General features: G+C 48.5%; 1 protein-coding gene across 1 annotated transcript in view; it reads right to left on the minus strand.

The window, feature by feature from the left end:
• Nucleotides 1-16875, minus strand: part of LRRC63 (leucine rich repeat containing 63) — a 358867-nt gene that overhangs the window by 34600 nt on the left and 307392 nt on the right. Inside the window, exons 10-11 of the mRNA XM_069205393.1 lie at nucleotides 14274-14357; nucleotides 3395-3634 (exon numbers count right to left, since the gene is read on the minus strand). Coding sequence (XP_069061494.1) covers nucleotides 3395-3634; nucleotides 14274-14357 — 324 coding nt within the window. The remainder of the gene's footprint in view (nucleotides 1-3394; nucleotides 3635-14273; nucleotides 14358-16875) is intronic.

The raw sequence follows: 16875 nt of genomic DNA on the forward strand, positions 1-16875 counted from the left end.
ACCTCAGCCACAACATCGACGGGACCAGTGGTGCCAGTAGTCACCGGATTCTGGAGTGCACCAGGCAGCAGAGCAGCCCGTGTGGCAAGGAGCCAGAGCACGGACAGTCCCCCACCTGTCAAGCATAAAAAGTTGGCCAGTGCCCGGCGGGAGAGGGGAAAGAAATCGGCCACCAAAGCCGCTCCCAGGGGTACAGATGGGAGTGTGGAGATAGCTGAAACACCATCCAAGGTGAGGAAGGGGCACAGTAAAACCGGCAAGTCTGGGAAGATCAGCATGGTGGACAAGACCGCCAGCAGCCCCGCTGCCCAGGACAAGACCGCCACCAGCAGCCCCGCTGCCCAGGACAAGACCGCCAGCAGCAGCCCCGCTGCCCAGGACAAGACCGCCACCAGCAGCTCCGCTGCTCAGGACAAGACCACCAGCAGCAGCCCCGCTGCCCAGGACAAGACCGCCAGCAGCCCCGCTGCCCAGGACAAGACCGCCACCAGCAGCCCCGCTGCCCAGGACAAGACCGCCAGCACCACCGCAGGACAGTGAGCGCCAATGATTACAACGCTACTGAGGCCGCCACAGGCAGGATGAAGCACTCTGGGCACCAGCCCCCTCCAGAACCAGTGGATAAAGGCATCCACTACCTCTGTCCTTGGCAGGATGAAGCACTCTGAGCACCAAGCCCCCTCCAGAACCAGTGGAGAAAGGCATCCACTACCTCTGTCCTTGGCAGGATGAAGCACTCTGGGCACCAAGCCCCCTCCAGAACCAGTGGAGACTGTTATCCACTTGAGAGACTGTGGCTTTGCACTCCCCAGGATTGAACAGTGGGCAACCCACCCACTGTAGAGACTTGAGAGGCTGTGACTTTGCACTCCCCAGGGTTGAACAGTGGGAACCCACCCACTGTAGAGTCTTGAGAGACTGTGGCTTTGCACTCCCCAGGATTGAACAGTGGGCAACTCACCCACTGTAGAGACTTGAGAGACTGTGGCTTTGCACTCCCCAGGATTGAACAGTGGTCAAGGAGCCCCCTTGTCGATCTGGCGTCGTGCATTCATCTGGCTGAGGTGCCCCCCCCGAGGTGCCTGTTTTATTTCTATCTGATGCCCCAGCAGTGTTCTCTCAGTCTTGTTCGGGTATTGAGTGTGGGCCTCGCCCATGCCTTTTGGGCCCAGTGGTCCACGGACTATGATGGTGAAATCCCTTGGACTTGTGATCTTGGTGTATATAATTGTTTATAATGTAAATATATATATATGTAAATATTTTTGATTTATGTAATTGAATATATAACAATTATTCGACTCATTTCCTTTTGTCCTTGCATTCTTCCAGGGAGGTTGGGGGTGTAACTGTAATGTATCATGCTGTATTTGTGTGTGTGTTGTAGTGGGTGAAGGTGGGGGTGGGGGTGTTGCGTATTGCTTGTGTGTGTCACTGTTTTTTCCCTCCCCTGTGTCGTAGGTGCAGTACTCACTGTGGTCTTTGCCACCGGCATTCATGCTCCTGGTAGAGGAGCAGGAAGATAAAGGCTGGGAGTATCTGAAGTTCCACTTCCATGGCGTCCTGGTTCCTCGTGGGGTGTGTAGAGGTGAGCGTTTCCCCTTCCAAGTCCTGTTTCCGCCATGTTTTTGTTCGAGGTGAATCCGCCACCGGAAAAGGTGGCGGATTGGACTGTTGTAATTCTGTGGGCGGTACATTGTCCTCCGCCTGTCTGTTGGCGGTTACCATCGCGGTGTTTGTTTGTACCGCTGAGGCGGTCGGAGTGTTAAAGTGGCTGCCTATGTTGGCAGTTTCCGCCACGGTCGTAATTCCATTTTCTTTTACAGCCGGCCTGTTGGCGGTTTTACCGCTGCTTTAACACCAACCGCCAGGGTTGTAATGACCACCTATGTTGGGAGAGACGGTCCCGTCTCCATCCTCCTCGTACTCCCAGAAGAACAAGGCTTCCAGAGTCCCCTACAAACATGACGCTGCTGTCAACAGCATGACAGCAGCATCGTGACTGACCTGAGTGCCCTGCTTCAGCGCTCAGGCACTTTTTCCTCCCAACTGTTCAATACAGCTGTGTGGAGAAATGCAAAGTGAGGATGACTGTTTGGCCAGCCAAACATGGCCAGCTAAAGAATCATGCGCACTTATGTGCACTCACCACTCTGCCTCCAGCCCTCCTTCTCCTCCAGCCCCACCCTAACCATGGCTCCCCGTGGAAAAATAAAATGATAATAACATTAAGTTATTATCATTTTATTGTTCCCTTTCGTCCACTACATAAAGCAGTGGGGCGACACTCCTCCCCCTTAGCAGAGGAGCCGCAGCTGATCATACAAATGGCCATGGCTTGAGGTCAAAGGAGCCCACCCATGAAGGGCAGAGAAGTAACAACAAAAAATTGTCAGTGCAGACCCAGCCAGGGTTTATGGTCTGTGAATCCTCCCAGACCCTCTCTTTGTCGCTCTTGCATGGCTTTCACAGAACATTTAATTTGGCTGGTTCTATAATGTCCATTCCTATGGATTTCTCCTCAGCCACACAGAGGTGGAATCCTAAGAGCAATAATCTGGCTAACTGTATTGCCTATTCCTACTGGTTTGCTCTCTGACGCTCCTGGGAGGACTCCCAGACCATAAACCAACATTTGCTCTGACAAATCCTCTGAAGAGCAGCAAAGAAGCAGCCCTTATGCCACCAGCTATAGTATATGTTTAGAGCAATCTGCTAAGATTTGTCAAAGGAACAGCCCAGATGAATGTGCTATGAGGACTCCACCCATGATTGGCAAGGAGCAACAGATAGGAATGGAAACTATGTAGCCAGTCACAGCATATGCATTGAGATGTTCACCCAGGAGCAGTGGGGAAGCAGCCCTAATGCCACCAGCTCTAGTTTTGACTTGGGAGACCACCCAGGGGTGGTGGAATGCCACCATTAGGAATGGACAATATACAACCATCCGCATTATATACACGGATGAGGCCACCTAGAACGGTCAGAAGTGCAACCAACAAAAATAAAGCATAGGGAAGGCACTGGGGTAAATACAAATATTGTCAAATAGACCTGGGGCAACACAAAACCACAGATAATTAGGGCCCTCCATGCAACACCAATCTATTAACTACATTTTTAAAAGAAATGACTGATGCGCAATGGCTCTCCACAATCACATGAAGTGATACTGGTTTGGTGCCCTACTTTAAAGTCCATATGACCAACAACATTAATATGTTATTCACTCCTTTCACTCATAATTGTGCAATGTACTATTTAATGGATGCTAGAGGGCTCAGAATGTACATGACAGAATGAAAGAATTGATAGCATTTGATGCTGAATTCCACAATGCAGCTGGCATAAGGAGTACAAATTAGAAGTACCATATATTTCAACGACTTACTTGCTTAGAATTTGTTCTGCATCCTTGGGGATTGTGCTGTAAAACTGCAACAAGTTGTTCCTAGAGAAGGTCAGGGCAGCCAGGTCCGTCAGTCTCTGTGGTTTTATCCAGCTATTCTCATTCCACAACAGGGGATGCATCATATTATTGCTAACTCTGAGCTGCTTCAAATGAAGCTTTAAAGCCCCACTTGGAAGAGCAGGCAGCTGATTACCTTCTACGTTTAGAAACTTCAGTAAGCTGTAAATTAGAAAGTAAATACACATTTCTAGAAGCTTCTCATATATTTCCCATGGCACAACTGTTATAATTCATAACGAGTCTACTATACTATCTGCAGATATCAAATTAATTTGAAAGGACAGCTAAATTTGCTAGGAAAGAGACCTTGTGGAGCTCCAAATCTGAACCTCAAGAGAAGGCAGCCTGAGAGTGTCATCACCTAGTACCCTCGACCTCCACACCCCACAATCCGGACCTCTGAACAGAGAATATCATAAACAACTCTAACACCCATTTTATTCAATTTTTACAAAGAATGCAAAAGATGACCCCCAAACAATTATACTATACAGGAGACAAGGAGAGGTTGGGGAAAATGAAGACAACCTGTAGCCGTATACTTAAGAATTCAATGCTGCATATGCCACCCATTAGGTGTATTACCTGAATCAACTATTCACCATGTGTGGTAGAATGTGTCTTGAGCTTTCAGGAACAGAGTATTCGGCAAGTTCACAGTAATAGATCGATATAAAGTGGCAATCGATCCAAATAACAACACTGTAAATTTGCGGAGCAGCAAGTTTCACCTTAAATTATGCAATTTACTGACGATATCTTTAAACTGTGAGTTTTTACAATAACAAGTAAACTTAAAGAGGGTCTTAGTGAATTGTTCCAGAACCAAATGTTGTGCTCATGGAGAGTTTGGCTGTACAAAAAATAGCTTTTTTAATGTTTTTATAAAATTAGCAACAATATTGACATGATTGTAGGGTTGCGGGCCCCAAATAAAGCACTGACTCACGCAGGTTGTTGCTGTACTTCTTTATTAGTATATAACTATTCCCTGTCTAACTTTCCCGCTTTGGGTTACCCACATTTATGTCTCTGCCCTGCGCCACAGGGGCTGCATCCACTTGGGCTTGACCCTGAGGGGGAGATGACTGTACACCGCCGCGGGACAGGGAGGAGTGTGTTGGCCCGCCCCTGCGTCAACACTACATTCTTCCCCAACCGGTAAACAAACAAAATATGAAAAAACATGAAACCCAACAGGTCATATGAAATGCAGTGGTAATCAAACAGGTGTCAGTGATGGCGATACCACCAAAATGCTGCTAGGAATGTCAAACTTCAGCCCAGTGCAAAATCTGCGAATTGCCGAGAGGTGTCAAGGTTGTACCTCAGGAGATACCGCTCACTCCCGGACCTTCCAGATGTCTGCATCAGGCTCTGCTCTCCGCTGGACGTGTTTGACCCCGTGGCAAAAACCCCAATCTACGTCTGTGGAAAGAAGGGAGTAGCCTCTGGCCGATATGGTGTGGCTCCATTCGATGTGGGGCTGACCGGTCCGTCCATGCTCCCAGGGAAGGCCGGAGGCTCCTCCTAGCCACTCTGGGCCCTAGCTGTGTCGGAGTCGTCCTCCTGGCTATTCCGGGAGATGCTGTGGGGTAGACGTTTGAACTGGGAAACGTTTCTGGTTACTGTTTCGAGCCCCTGGCTCGCTGTCACCATGGTGCCCTTCACCGCAGTAACTGTCCATGGCTTGGCTTCGAAAGGCAAATGAAATTTGCCCCTGGGGTGGCGGTACTTCACCAGTACGGCATTGCCTACTTGTACAGGGACTACTTGGGCCCTTTGCCTTTGGGACGCATAGGCATTGGTGTGGGACCTCCGCCTCGTGGACTGATTTTGAGGTGGCAGCTGGATCGCCCGTGACGGGTGATGGGGAATGGTGTTGGTCACTACTCTTCCAAAGCAGAGCTGGCTTGGGGTCACTCCAGTAGTGGCGTGAGGCGTGACTCAGTACTCCCAGAGGAAGGCGTAAATGGCACTTTCAATGTTTTGAGACTGCCGTGGCAATGAGGATTACCTTGTTCAGCGTTTTGGCAAACTGCTCTAACTCCCCGTTTGCCTGTGGCCACCGGGGCGTGATCTGGCAATGTTTTGTGTTGGTGGAGTTCAAGAAATCAGCCCATTCACGACTATTGACTGGTGGTCCATTATCTGTGCGGACTTCCCCGAACAGGCCATGGGTAGTGTTGACCAGCTGTGTGTCGTTCTGGTGGGCGATGCGGGGAAATTTCTCCCTCACGGCAGGCGCTGTGTCGATTTACCCTCTGAAAGTCAGGCGGCGTTGTCCCAGGTGAGCTGTGCGTCGAAGTTCCAGTCGCATCGCAGGCGCCGCGTCGATCTTTTCCTCGCGAAGTCGAGCGGCGTTGTTCCGGTTCGGCGAGCGGTGAATTTTTCACCGCGGCACAAGCTGTGCGTCAAATTTTTCGCCGCACAAGGAGTCCAGTTGCAAGAGAGAAGTCCTTTTGGTCCTGAGACTTCAGGGAACAGGAGGCAAGCACTATCCAAGCCCTTGGAGAGCACTTATGCAGCAAAGCAAGAGAGCAGCAAGACAGCAGGGCAACAGCAAGGCAGCAGTCTTCTGTAGAAAGCAGTCAAGTGAGACCTTTAGGCAGCCAGGCAGTTCTTCTTGTCAGGTGCAGGTTCTGGTTCAGGTTTCTTCTCTAGGAAGTGTCTGAGGTGGTAGGGCAGAGGCCCTGTTTTATACCCAAATGTGCCTTTGAAGTGGGGGAGACTTCAAAGAGTGGCTTAGAAGTGCACCTGGTCCCCTTTCAGTTCAATCCTATCTGCTAGGGTCCCAGTAGGGGGGGTGGCAGTCCTTTGTGTGAGAGCAGGCCCTCCACCCTCTCAGCTCAGGAAGACCCATTAAAAATGCAGATGTATGCAAGTGAGGCTGAGTACCCAGTGTTTGGGGTGTGTCTGAGTGAATGCACAAGGAGCTGTCAACTAAACCAAGCCAGACGTGGATTGTAAGGCACAGAAAGATTTAAGTACAGAGAAATGCTCACTTTCTAAAAGTGGCATTTCTAAAATTTAGAGGTAACTTATATGTAGAGAAAAGGGAGTTTTAGGCTTGGCAAGTACTTTTAAATGCCAAGTCAAGGTGGCAGTGAAACTGCACACACAGGCCTTGCAATGGCAGGCCTGAGACAAGGTAAAGGGGCTACTAAAATGGGTGGCACAACCAGTGCTGCAGGCCCACTAGTAGCATTTAATCTACAGGCCCTGGACACATATAGTGCACTCTACTAGGGACTTACAAGTAAATCAAATAGTCCAATTTGGTGTGATCCAAGGTTACCATGTTTAAAGGGAGAGAGCATATGCACTTTAGCACTGGTTAGCAGTGGTAAAGTGCGCAGAGTCTAAAAACCAGCAAAAACAGTGTCCAAAAAGTGGAGGGAGGCAGGCAAAAAGTTAGGGGTGATCACCCTAAGGCTGTCAGGTCTAACATGTAGCCATAAGCTTTTCCAATTTTGGGTAACGTGAATAGTCATCTATTGCTACTAACATATATGAACCATCTGGCAAGCTTCCGAAGTCGGCACGGACCCTCTGCCATGGGGCTGAGAGATTGTCCTCCGTGATGACCGGTGCTGGGGAGTCTGGGGTTCCACTGGCCTGTCAGACTAGGCACCCTTTTATGGTGTCTTCCACTAGCTGATCTAAACCTGGGAACCAGACCTTGTTTCGGAGGTGGTTTTTGGACTTGACTATGCCCTGGTGAGCTCCATGGGCTAGGGATACAGCGCTGCCAGTCAGGCTGGAGGGTATCACCAGATGGACCCCCCCAGCAGACATCCTTCGTCACTTACTGAAAGCTCATTTCTCACATTAAAGAGGGCTCGAAGTCTGGCCTTGGCTTCAATCGTACAAAATGTCCCTGGATGCTAAAGCTGGCACCAGACACCCGATCGGGTGGCCGCCACAGTGATCTGCAAGCACTCATCTTATTTTGTGGCTTCCACCACTTCATCAATTGGTATGGGTAGGGGCCTGGCCCGGTTGATTACCAGCTGCACATTACCAGTCTCTAGAGCTTCTTCTGCCTCCTGGGGTGTGGCCTGGTAGGCCTGGTGTGACAAGAAGTCGGCAGGGTTCTGAGTGCCCGGCTGGTACTCTACGGTGAAGTCGAATTCCTGCAGCTGCAGTATCCTTTTTTCAATCCGCGAAGGCAGCTTCGATGAGGACCATATGACGAGGGGCAGCAGTGGCTTGTGGTCCATCACCATGGAGAACGCTTTGCCATAGAGATAAAGGTGGAAGTGTCTGCTCCCCAAAGGATGACTATGGCCTCCCGCTCTATTTGAGAGTGTCGCTGCTCAGCAGGCGTGAGCATGCGGCTGCAAAAAGCGAGGGGAGCCCACTCTCCACAGTCTTGTTTTTCTGCTAGAACGGTGCCTAGGCCTGAGGGGCTGGCATCAACAGCTGTGACTCCAGGCAGGGATCAAAGAAGGCTAACGTGGTGCCTGCAGAGAGGGAGTTCTTAGTGTCTTGAAAGGCGCACTCCTGTTCCTCACCCCACACCCATGGCTGGTCATTTTGGGTGAGCATTCTCAGAGGGCCAGTGATGTCGGATAGGTTTTTCATGAACCGGCCACAGTATGTAACCATGCCAAGGAAACTCCTGACCCGTGATACGGAGGTGGGGGCTGATGCTTCTTGGATATCCTTTACTTTGTGGGGCTCTGGGCCGATTCCGTGCTCTGAGAAGCGGTACCCAAAGAAACAGATGTCCTGCTTGAGGAAATCACACTTCTCCTTGTGAAGCGTCAGCCCATGTTCTTGCAATCTCACAAAGACTGCCTGCAGCTTTGCCATGTGGTCTTCCAGGGTGGGAGCGTGCACCAGGATGTCGTCGATATCATTAAGGACTCCTGGGAGCCCTTGCAGGACCCCCTTGATGGTGTGCTAGAACTCCTTAGCTGTGCTGGAGTTGCCGAAACTTAGCCTGGTGTACCTCCAGAGTCCAATGTGCGTGGAGAAGGTGGTTATCAGCCAGGACGCTGGGTGTAGAACAATTTGGTGGTACCCTGACCTGAGGTCCATCTTGGAAAACCACCTGGACCCTGAGAGCTCTCCTATGATGTCATCTATGGTAGGGGTTAGATGTCTCTCTCTCTTAATTGCCTGATTGGGCAGGCGCATGCCTACACAGATCTGGACGGCATCCGGCTGCTTGGGCTTCTGAGCGACGACAATCAGGGACACCCATAAGGCCTGGCACCCGCTCTATTAAGCCTGCTTGCTCCAAAATCTGTAGTTCTCACTCCACCTTCGGGCATTGGTGAAAAGCTTCGATGTGGACCATTTGTTGGTCATCATCCATATCACTGCCTGAGGATGGGAGCTGGGCGGCCTCTATTGCTTTGACTGTTTTCTTGGGTGTGAACGCTGCTGCTTTCGATGAGGATCGGCAGACCTTCGCTAAGTGGTTGAGTTTCCCACATGCACTGCAGGTTTTTCCTCGAGCTGGGCAGTTCCCGGGGTGTGGTAACAATCCTTCACACCATCTACAGGGTCTGTCCTATTGCCTTTCTTTGTGGCCCTCCGTTTTCGCCCCCTGTGTGCTTGCAGTCACTGCATGGCTCAGTTTTGACCTGATTGGTTGGTGCCTGTTCCATATGCGCAGCTCGCGCCTTTGATATCTCCTGGGATCGTCTAAGGGTGAGAATGTCCCTCATCTGCATGTTTGGTTCATGCAGGATGCGCTCTCTGAGTTTGGACGAGGAGCACCCTTGGATAAACCGTGGCTAGATTTAATCTTCCTCATTGGGCAGTGTGCTTGTGCTGGCTAGCTCCCGCAGCCGCGCGTGGAAGACGTCAACTGATTAGTCAGACTTTTGGCGGGCTTGACACAGCAAAAACCACTCGTAGTCCGGGTTTACGTATGACTCAAAGTGTGCAGTGATTGCCCCTTTCAGTGTGCCAAATGGGTGAGGTTTTGCTTCGAGTATCGATTTTGATATTTTATGAATGTCCGCCCCCCACGAGGTGAAGGAGAAGAGGTCTCTTACGCTTATCTTTAATGTTCAGAACCTCGAAGTATGTTTCGAGGCGCTCCACCCACACCTTACATCTGGCAGCTTGGGTGGGGAGGCTCCAGTAATGGTGAAAGGCTCCAGGGCAGGGATGTTGGCCATGTTGGGGGGCACTCTGGGTTGCCCCTCGGGTGTAGGGTGTCGTACCTCGCGATCTGTGTCCGGGGAAGGCGGTCTCCTCCCCTCTAGGAATGCCAGAGGATCATCCGAGGCTGGCGCGCTCCGCACAGGGTTCTCTGTATGAGCCACAGTGCACAGCCCGGCTGGTGGCAGTAAAGGGGAAATCCAGGCCTGCCAGGCTGTCCGGATCATCACGTGGCAGGAAGCGTGTCCTGAGGGTGCTGGGGTTGGGGAGGCTGGTGGTGGCGCTTCACTTGTGGTGAGCTGGATGGAGCTCTCAGACACCCAACAGGGCGTGGCACCTGTGCGGGCTGATTCGCGGATGACAGTGGCCTCCCGGCACGTCGTGTTTCCCGGCAGTCACGCGGCCACACTTCGCTCTGAGGGCTACCACGGCCTTGCAGATGGGCCGCGGGACGGCCTAGAAGGATGTGGCTGTGCGTCGTGGTTGCCGGTAGCTGCGCGGCCTCACCTCACACTGGGTGCGACTGGAGTTGCAGCTGGGTGGGCCGAGCTGAGCTGGTGAGCATAGGTGGGCTGAGGGCCGGCTGGTGGCGTGTCGCAGCTCGCACAGGAGGCGGGACGCCGGTGGGGGTGCAGGTCTGTTTGCGGGTGGCACCGTGTGCGGGACCCTCAGCACACGGGGAACAGAGAGGCCCACCTCATCGCCAATGGTAGGGTTGTGGGCCCCAAATAAAGCACGACTCACGCAGGTTGTTCCTGTACTTCTTTATTAGTATATATCTATTCCCTATCTAACTTTCCCACCTCGGGTTATCCACATTTATGCCTTTGCCCTTCGTCACAAGGGCTGCATCCGCTAGGGCTGAGGGGGAGATGACTGTACACCCCCGTGTGACAGGGAGGAGTGTGTTGGCCCGCCCTTGCGTCAACACTACAATGATGTCCGATTGGCAACAATTTGATGCTCACAGGTGCCATGTACTGGTGTAAAGGAAATGGAATTCCACAACTACAATATAAATTATTACTTATTACTCGCAGAATCAGGATTACCACGTGGAAATTAATTTAACCAGGTAGAAAGGCTGCCTATCCAGGTAGTCTCCCAATAGGAGTAAAGAATGAGAAAGGGGACATATACGCATGTTTGGGGTGGGCATGCAATTTATGGTGCACACTTCAAAGTTAAAGTTTTATGAGTATTCATTAAAACGTGGCATGAAAAGTACTTGTACTCCCTGGAGAAAAAGAGGAAAAAAAACACTGATCGGTTCATGGGGTTCTATGAGAAGGCGTTTCTCCACAGACAAAAATATGATCTCTTTGGGGAAAGAGAGTACAAAACATGCAAAATTCACTTTATTACAATTCCTAGACAAGCGGATTGTTTGATTGTATACAGCACCAGCGGCATAAACCTTTGAATCATATTTATGCCACGAGGTTGCCTGGTGGGCAAAAAACACAATGGACTGGGATGCAGCACAAGCAATTGCTAGCGGCTGAGAGTTACTCAAACATTCTATCCATCACATTGTTGTTTTTGCATCTGCCACCCTAGTTGTGCCAGGTATGCCCAGACGTGAGTCCCGGTCTCACTGTGCCACTGGAACCAAGCTATACCTGGCTGAAGAGCTCTAACTAGGGTGAAACCGGTCCTAGGTTGCTTGTGTTTTGTTTCAGGGAGGACCTGGCCTGGCAGTTGACGCTGGAGTGTTCGCATGAGGAGAAGGGTCAAGACTGATTTCCAAATGGCTGGGTCCAAACTGAGGTGGCATGCGCGTCAAAAAAACAATGGATTGGGATGCAGCCTGAGTGATTGCCAGTGGTAGAGATTAATTCAAGCATTCCATCCAACACCTTGTTGTTTTTGCATTTTCCACCCCAAGTGCACCAGTATGCCCAGACGTGGGTCAGAGGCTCACTGTGCCACTGGAACCAAGCTATGCCTAGCTGAAGAGCCCTGACTAGGGCAAAACTGGTTCTAGGTTGCTTGTGTTCTAGTTCAGGGAGGACCTGGCCTGGCAGTTCGGGCATGGACTGTTTTCATGATGAGCAGACTCAAGGCTGATTTACATATGTCTGGGTCCAAACGGAGGTGGCATGGTGGGCAAAAAAAACAATGGATTGGGATGCGGCCTGAGCAATTGCCAGTAGCAGAGATTAATTCAAGCATTCCATCCATCACCTTGTTGTTTTTACATTTGCTGCCCGAAGTGTATCGGGTATGCCCAGACGTAGGTACTGGGCTCACTGTGCCACTGAAACCAAGCTATATCTGGCTGAAGACCTCTAACTAGTGAAAATCAGTCCTTGGTTGCTTGTGTTCTGGATCAGGGAGGACCCGGCCTGGAAGTTCAGGCTGGACTGTTTGCATGAGGAGCAGAATCAAGACTGATTTGCATATGGATGGGCCCAAACTGAGGTGGCATGCTGGGCAAAAAACACAATGGCTTGGGATGTCACCCAAGTGACTACCATTGGTCAAGATTAATTCAAGCATTCCACCCATCAACTTGTTGGTTTTGCATTTACCGCCCTAAGTGCACTGGTATGCCATCAAGTGGGTCCCAGTCTCACTGTGCCACTGGAACCACGCTATACCTGGCTGAAAAGCCCTAACTAGGGTGAAACTGGTTCTAGGTTGCTTGTGTTGCAGTTCAGGGAGGACGTGGCCTGACAGTAAGGGCCGGACTGTTCCCATGAGGGAAGTCTGATTTGCATATGTCTGGGTCCAAACCAAGGTGGCATGGTGGGCAAAAAAAACGATGGATTGGGATGTGGCCCGAGCAATTGTCAGTGGCCGAGAGTAATTCAAGCGTTCCATCCATCATCGTGTTTTTGCATTTACTGCCCTAAGAGGGCTTGCTGTGCCACTTGAGCCAAGCTATATCTGACTGAAGAGCCCTAGCTAGGGTAAAACCAGTCCTAGGTTGCTTGTGTTCTGTTTCCGGGAGGACCTGGCCTGGCAGTTCAAGCTGAACTGTTCCCATGAGGAGCAGGGTCAAGACTGGTTTGCACATCGCTGGGTTTAAATCGAGGTGACATGGTGGGCATAAAACAATGGATTGGGATGCAGCCTGAGCAATTGCCAGTAACGGAGAATAATTAAGGCATTCCATCCATCACTTTGATATTTTTGCATTGCTGCCCAAAGTGTATCGGTTATGCCCAGACGTAGGTACCGGGCTCACTGTGCCACTGGAACCAAGCTATATCTGGCTGAAGATCTCTAGCTAGGGAAAACCAGTCCTAGGTTGCTTGTGTTCCGGTTCAGGGAGGAGTTCAGACTGGACTGTTCCATGAGGAGCAGGGTCAGGACTGATTTGCATATGGCTAGGTCCAAACGGGAGTGGCATGATAGGCAAAAATACAATGGATTGGGATGCAGCCCGGAGCGATTGCCAGTGGCTGAGACTGATTCAAGCATCCATTCATCCATCCATCACTTTGTTGTTTTTCCATTTGCCGCCCTAAGTGCACCAGATATGCTCAGATGTGGATCCTGGACTCACTGTGCCACTGAAACCAAGCTATACCTGGCTGAAGAGCCCTAACCTACAGTGAAACTGGTCCTAGGTTGCTTGTGTCAAACTTCAGGAAAGCACTGGCCTGACAGTTTGGACTGGACTGTTCCACGAGGAGCAGGGTCAAGGCAGATTTGCATATGGCTGTTTACAAACTGAGGTGGCATGGGGAGCAAAAACAATGAATTGGGTTGTGGCCCTGAGCAATTACCTATGGCTGAGATTAATTCAAACATTCCATCCATCACCTTTTTTTTTGCTTTTCCCTAGAGTAGATAAGACTTCTTTCTACACTCATTCACTTTCCCTGCCCGAATCTATGATGCTGTGAGACTCTATTGCGTTTCTTGAACCTCTCTTTACGGGAACTTCTGCTTTAATTTGATAACTGATATTTGGCTCTGAAGCTTTATGCTTTTTAACCTCTCTATTTGGAACTCTTTATGGGTTCTGACTAACACCTTTTTCTCGTTCTCCCCAAACAATCCTTAAAATTAGAATAGGAATTATTTTGCTTAATGCATTTGTTCTGAGATATTGGTAGCTTATTTTGATTTATTGATTGACATTGATGCTATTATATGCTGATTTCAATAAAGATGCTCTATTAAGGCGACTGATAAATAAAGCTTTTCAACTAGTATGACTGGCTGAAAATAATACTTAAAATCATGATAATTATTTAATTGGTGGACAGCTTCTGATTAATCTCATTTTACGTTAAAGGTCCATTGGCCTGAACGGGGGATTTCTCCCTGATGATTTGGCAATTCTTTCCTCGTAAACTGATTTTTAACTGAGATCCCCGCTCCTGCACTTAGGTTCTACCGAATGTAGAAGGCCTGCTTCCTTGTTCTAGTCTTCACCTTGAGACTGGGCCTATAACTCAAGAAGTGGGCACTTTGCAACTTTGATAGCCCTCAGCAATGGGCAATAATGTTATATAATATTGTCAAACATGTCTATGCTGGAAAATTTGCTGTCAAGTTACAAAAAACATGCACAAGATTCACTTTGGTACTCATCTTACTAAATGTAAAATTAACTGCACTGACAAATTCGGTTTGCATATTCATGAAAACATTTTCCAAATATAAACAGTTTGTAATCTACAGAACATTACAAACTGAAATTTAAAAAAAGTAATACCTCAGATTGGAAATGTCATTAGGGATAGAAGAAATGCTATTGTATGAGACATCCAGGACTTCAAGATTTGCAAGCAGAAAAAGCCTAGAAAATAAACAACAAATCATGTTTAGAAGTGATGATAATTATGTAATTTATTTATTTTCGTGTAGCCTTATCCAGGTACAAAAAGTACAAAATAGTGAATAACTACAATTAAGAATACAAAATATGTTTAACTAATTAAGCAAAATCCTAATAAAAAACAAAATGACAAACAATATACCAAATCACACGGTCATTACAGAAATAAAAATACATAAAGAAGGGCCAGATGTACGAAATTGCAAACTGTGATGTACAACAGTGTGTTCAACACTGTTAGTTATTAATAGTGGGCTGCAAATAGTCCTGCCTCTTCAATATTCATGAGGCAGGTCGCAATTTGCGATGCATTGTGAACTGCTACAATCACAGGTATGGTGGCCTGCTAAACTCAGCAGGCCACCTTGCCTGTTATTGCTTTTTCAATAAAGCAATCTTGTTTTGTAATGCAAAGAAAAGGGGATACATTGTATTGTATTTTATTTATCTCGTGTTCGGTCAATAAAAACCATTACACGAAAAGAGGAGGAGAGAGAAAAAAAAAAAAAAAAGGAAGCCAAAGAATCATAAAATACAGTAATAAAATCGGATTAAGTTAAAATGTTCAGCTGAATAAGGGAGTGCTACAAAGTTGCTTGCAGGCTGGCTGTGAGCGTTTGTCTTGCTTATTCAGTCTCTTGAAGAAGGCACCCTAATTTACCCAAGAATTTAGCCAGTCTGCAGCTGAGCTGCAAGTCGTCCCCTTTAAAGCCTGCCAATATCGCCAGTCTGCACCTGCGCAGCCCCCTTTGAAGCCAAACTGCTTGTAGGAGCCTATTACGATCTGTTGTAGTGTTTTTGCCTAGGTATATCTGATAGATCAGCTTTTCCGGAGCCAGTCCACATAGTCGACAGGTGTCTGTCATATTGACTCTCATCCACCTAGGGAGGTGGGCATGTGTTGGAAGAAGCCCATTCGTTATTTCATAAAGGCTGCTTTAGTCGATGGATTAACTGCTGCTCCCAGATAGAGTTGTGGGGTTAGAGAGCCGTATGATGACAGAACCATCCAGGCATGGCTTTGTTTCGATAAAGCCTCTTTATCCTAAAGATGTGAGAGAGACTTGACGCTTACTTTCGTTGCACATTTGATAAGCTGGTATGAGCTGAGCTGGGGTAGTTGATCTACCAGGCCCAATGTTGTCAAGGAGGACTCAGGGTAGAGAAGGAAGGCGGAGTTTGGGTCCGAAGTCATTTCCACCCAAATAAGAGAGCTTAGGGAGCCTTCTCTTGCTACCTTAAGTTTATGGCTTAGATTGATAAATGCCATTTTCCTTGCTAGAGACTGCATAACCAGGCCAAATTCTAGGCAGACGTGGGCCAGAGAAACATGATTTGGTAAGCTAAACAACCTCTTGAAAAGCTTGGTGATCATTTTGTCCAAGTGCTCGTCACCACGGCCTCTTAGAACTTTGCTGCCATATGCGATTGTTGGTATTAATTTGGCTTGGATAACCTTTAATAGCGGCAGATAGAACCAGTTGCTTTTTTGACACTTTTGAACGCGAATGCAAGCGAGATGGATTTCCGAATAAGGGACTCCAGATTGGGCTTGAAGGAGCCACTGCTGTCAAGAAGAACCCCTAGGTATTCATATTTGTGCACTGTTTCAACCTTTTTGTAACCCAAGTACCACAGGTATCGCAGTTGCCCAGTCGTCTTATAGGGCATGATTTTTTATTTATTCAAATTAATGAGGAGAGCGTTTTTCCGGAGAATTCCGCTGGTGTGTTAAGAAGCTTCTGCAGGCATATTCTAGTGTGACTGAAATGGATGACATCCTCGGCGTATATCAAGCTTGTCATGGCAGTTTGCCCCAACCTTGGTGGATGCAGGTTCACCTTGTCCAGTTCCGCCGGTAAATCAGCCAAAAATAGATTAAAAAGAAGGGGTGCAAGTACACATCCCTGGCGCAGACCATGAAGAGTGGGAATTTTCCTGGAGAGGTGCATCCCGCCTCTCAATTTTTACCCTCACCCAGGTATCTGTGTGGAGAAGGACTATTGCTTTCAACAACTGAGAGGGAATACTCCAACTTGCGAGTTTCAACCAGAGTTTACCTCTTTCTACTCAATCGAATGCAGCTTTGTAGTCTATAAATGAAAGAAAGAGGGACTTCTTGGCACATTGGCATTGGTCAAACAATAGTGCGACAGCCATAAGATTGGCAGTCATGCCCACCCCTTTTGAGAATCCAGTTTGATTAAAAAGGATCAGCTTATTGACATTACCCCAGGTTTCAAGCTCCTCCAAGAGAATACCTGCAAAGATTTTTGATTCAACATCTAGAAGTGTAATTAATTGGTAATTTGCTGGGTCGTTTGTCGCACCCCCTTTACAAATAGAGATGATGGTTGAGCCTCTCTATGCTTGCAGGATGATGTTGGTAGCAAGAATGCAATTGTAGAGTGTCGAGAGATATTTTGCAAAAAAATCTGGGTCCTCTTTGTACAGGGCAGCAGGGATACCATTGGTTCCC

This window comes from Pleurodeles waltl, chromosome 8 (genome assembly GCF_031143425.1).
Source record: "Pleurodeles waltl isolate 20211129_DDA chromosome 8, aPleWal1.hap1.20221129, whole genome shotgun sequence".
Classification (NCBI taxonomy): Eukaryota; Metazoa; Chordata; class Amphibia; order Caudata; family Salamandridae; genus Pleurodeles; species Pleurodeles waltl.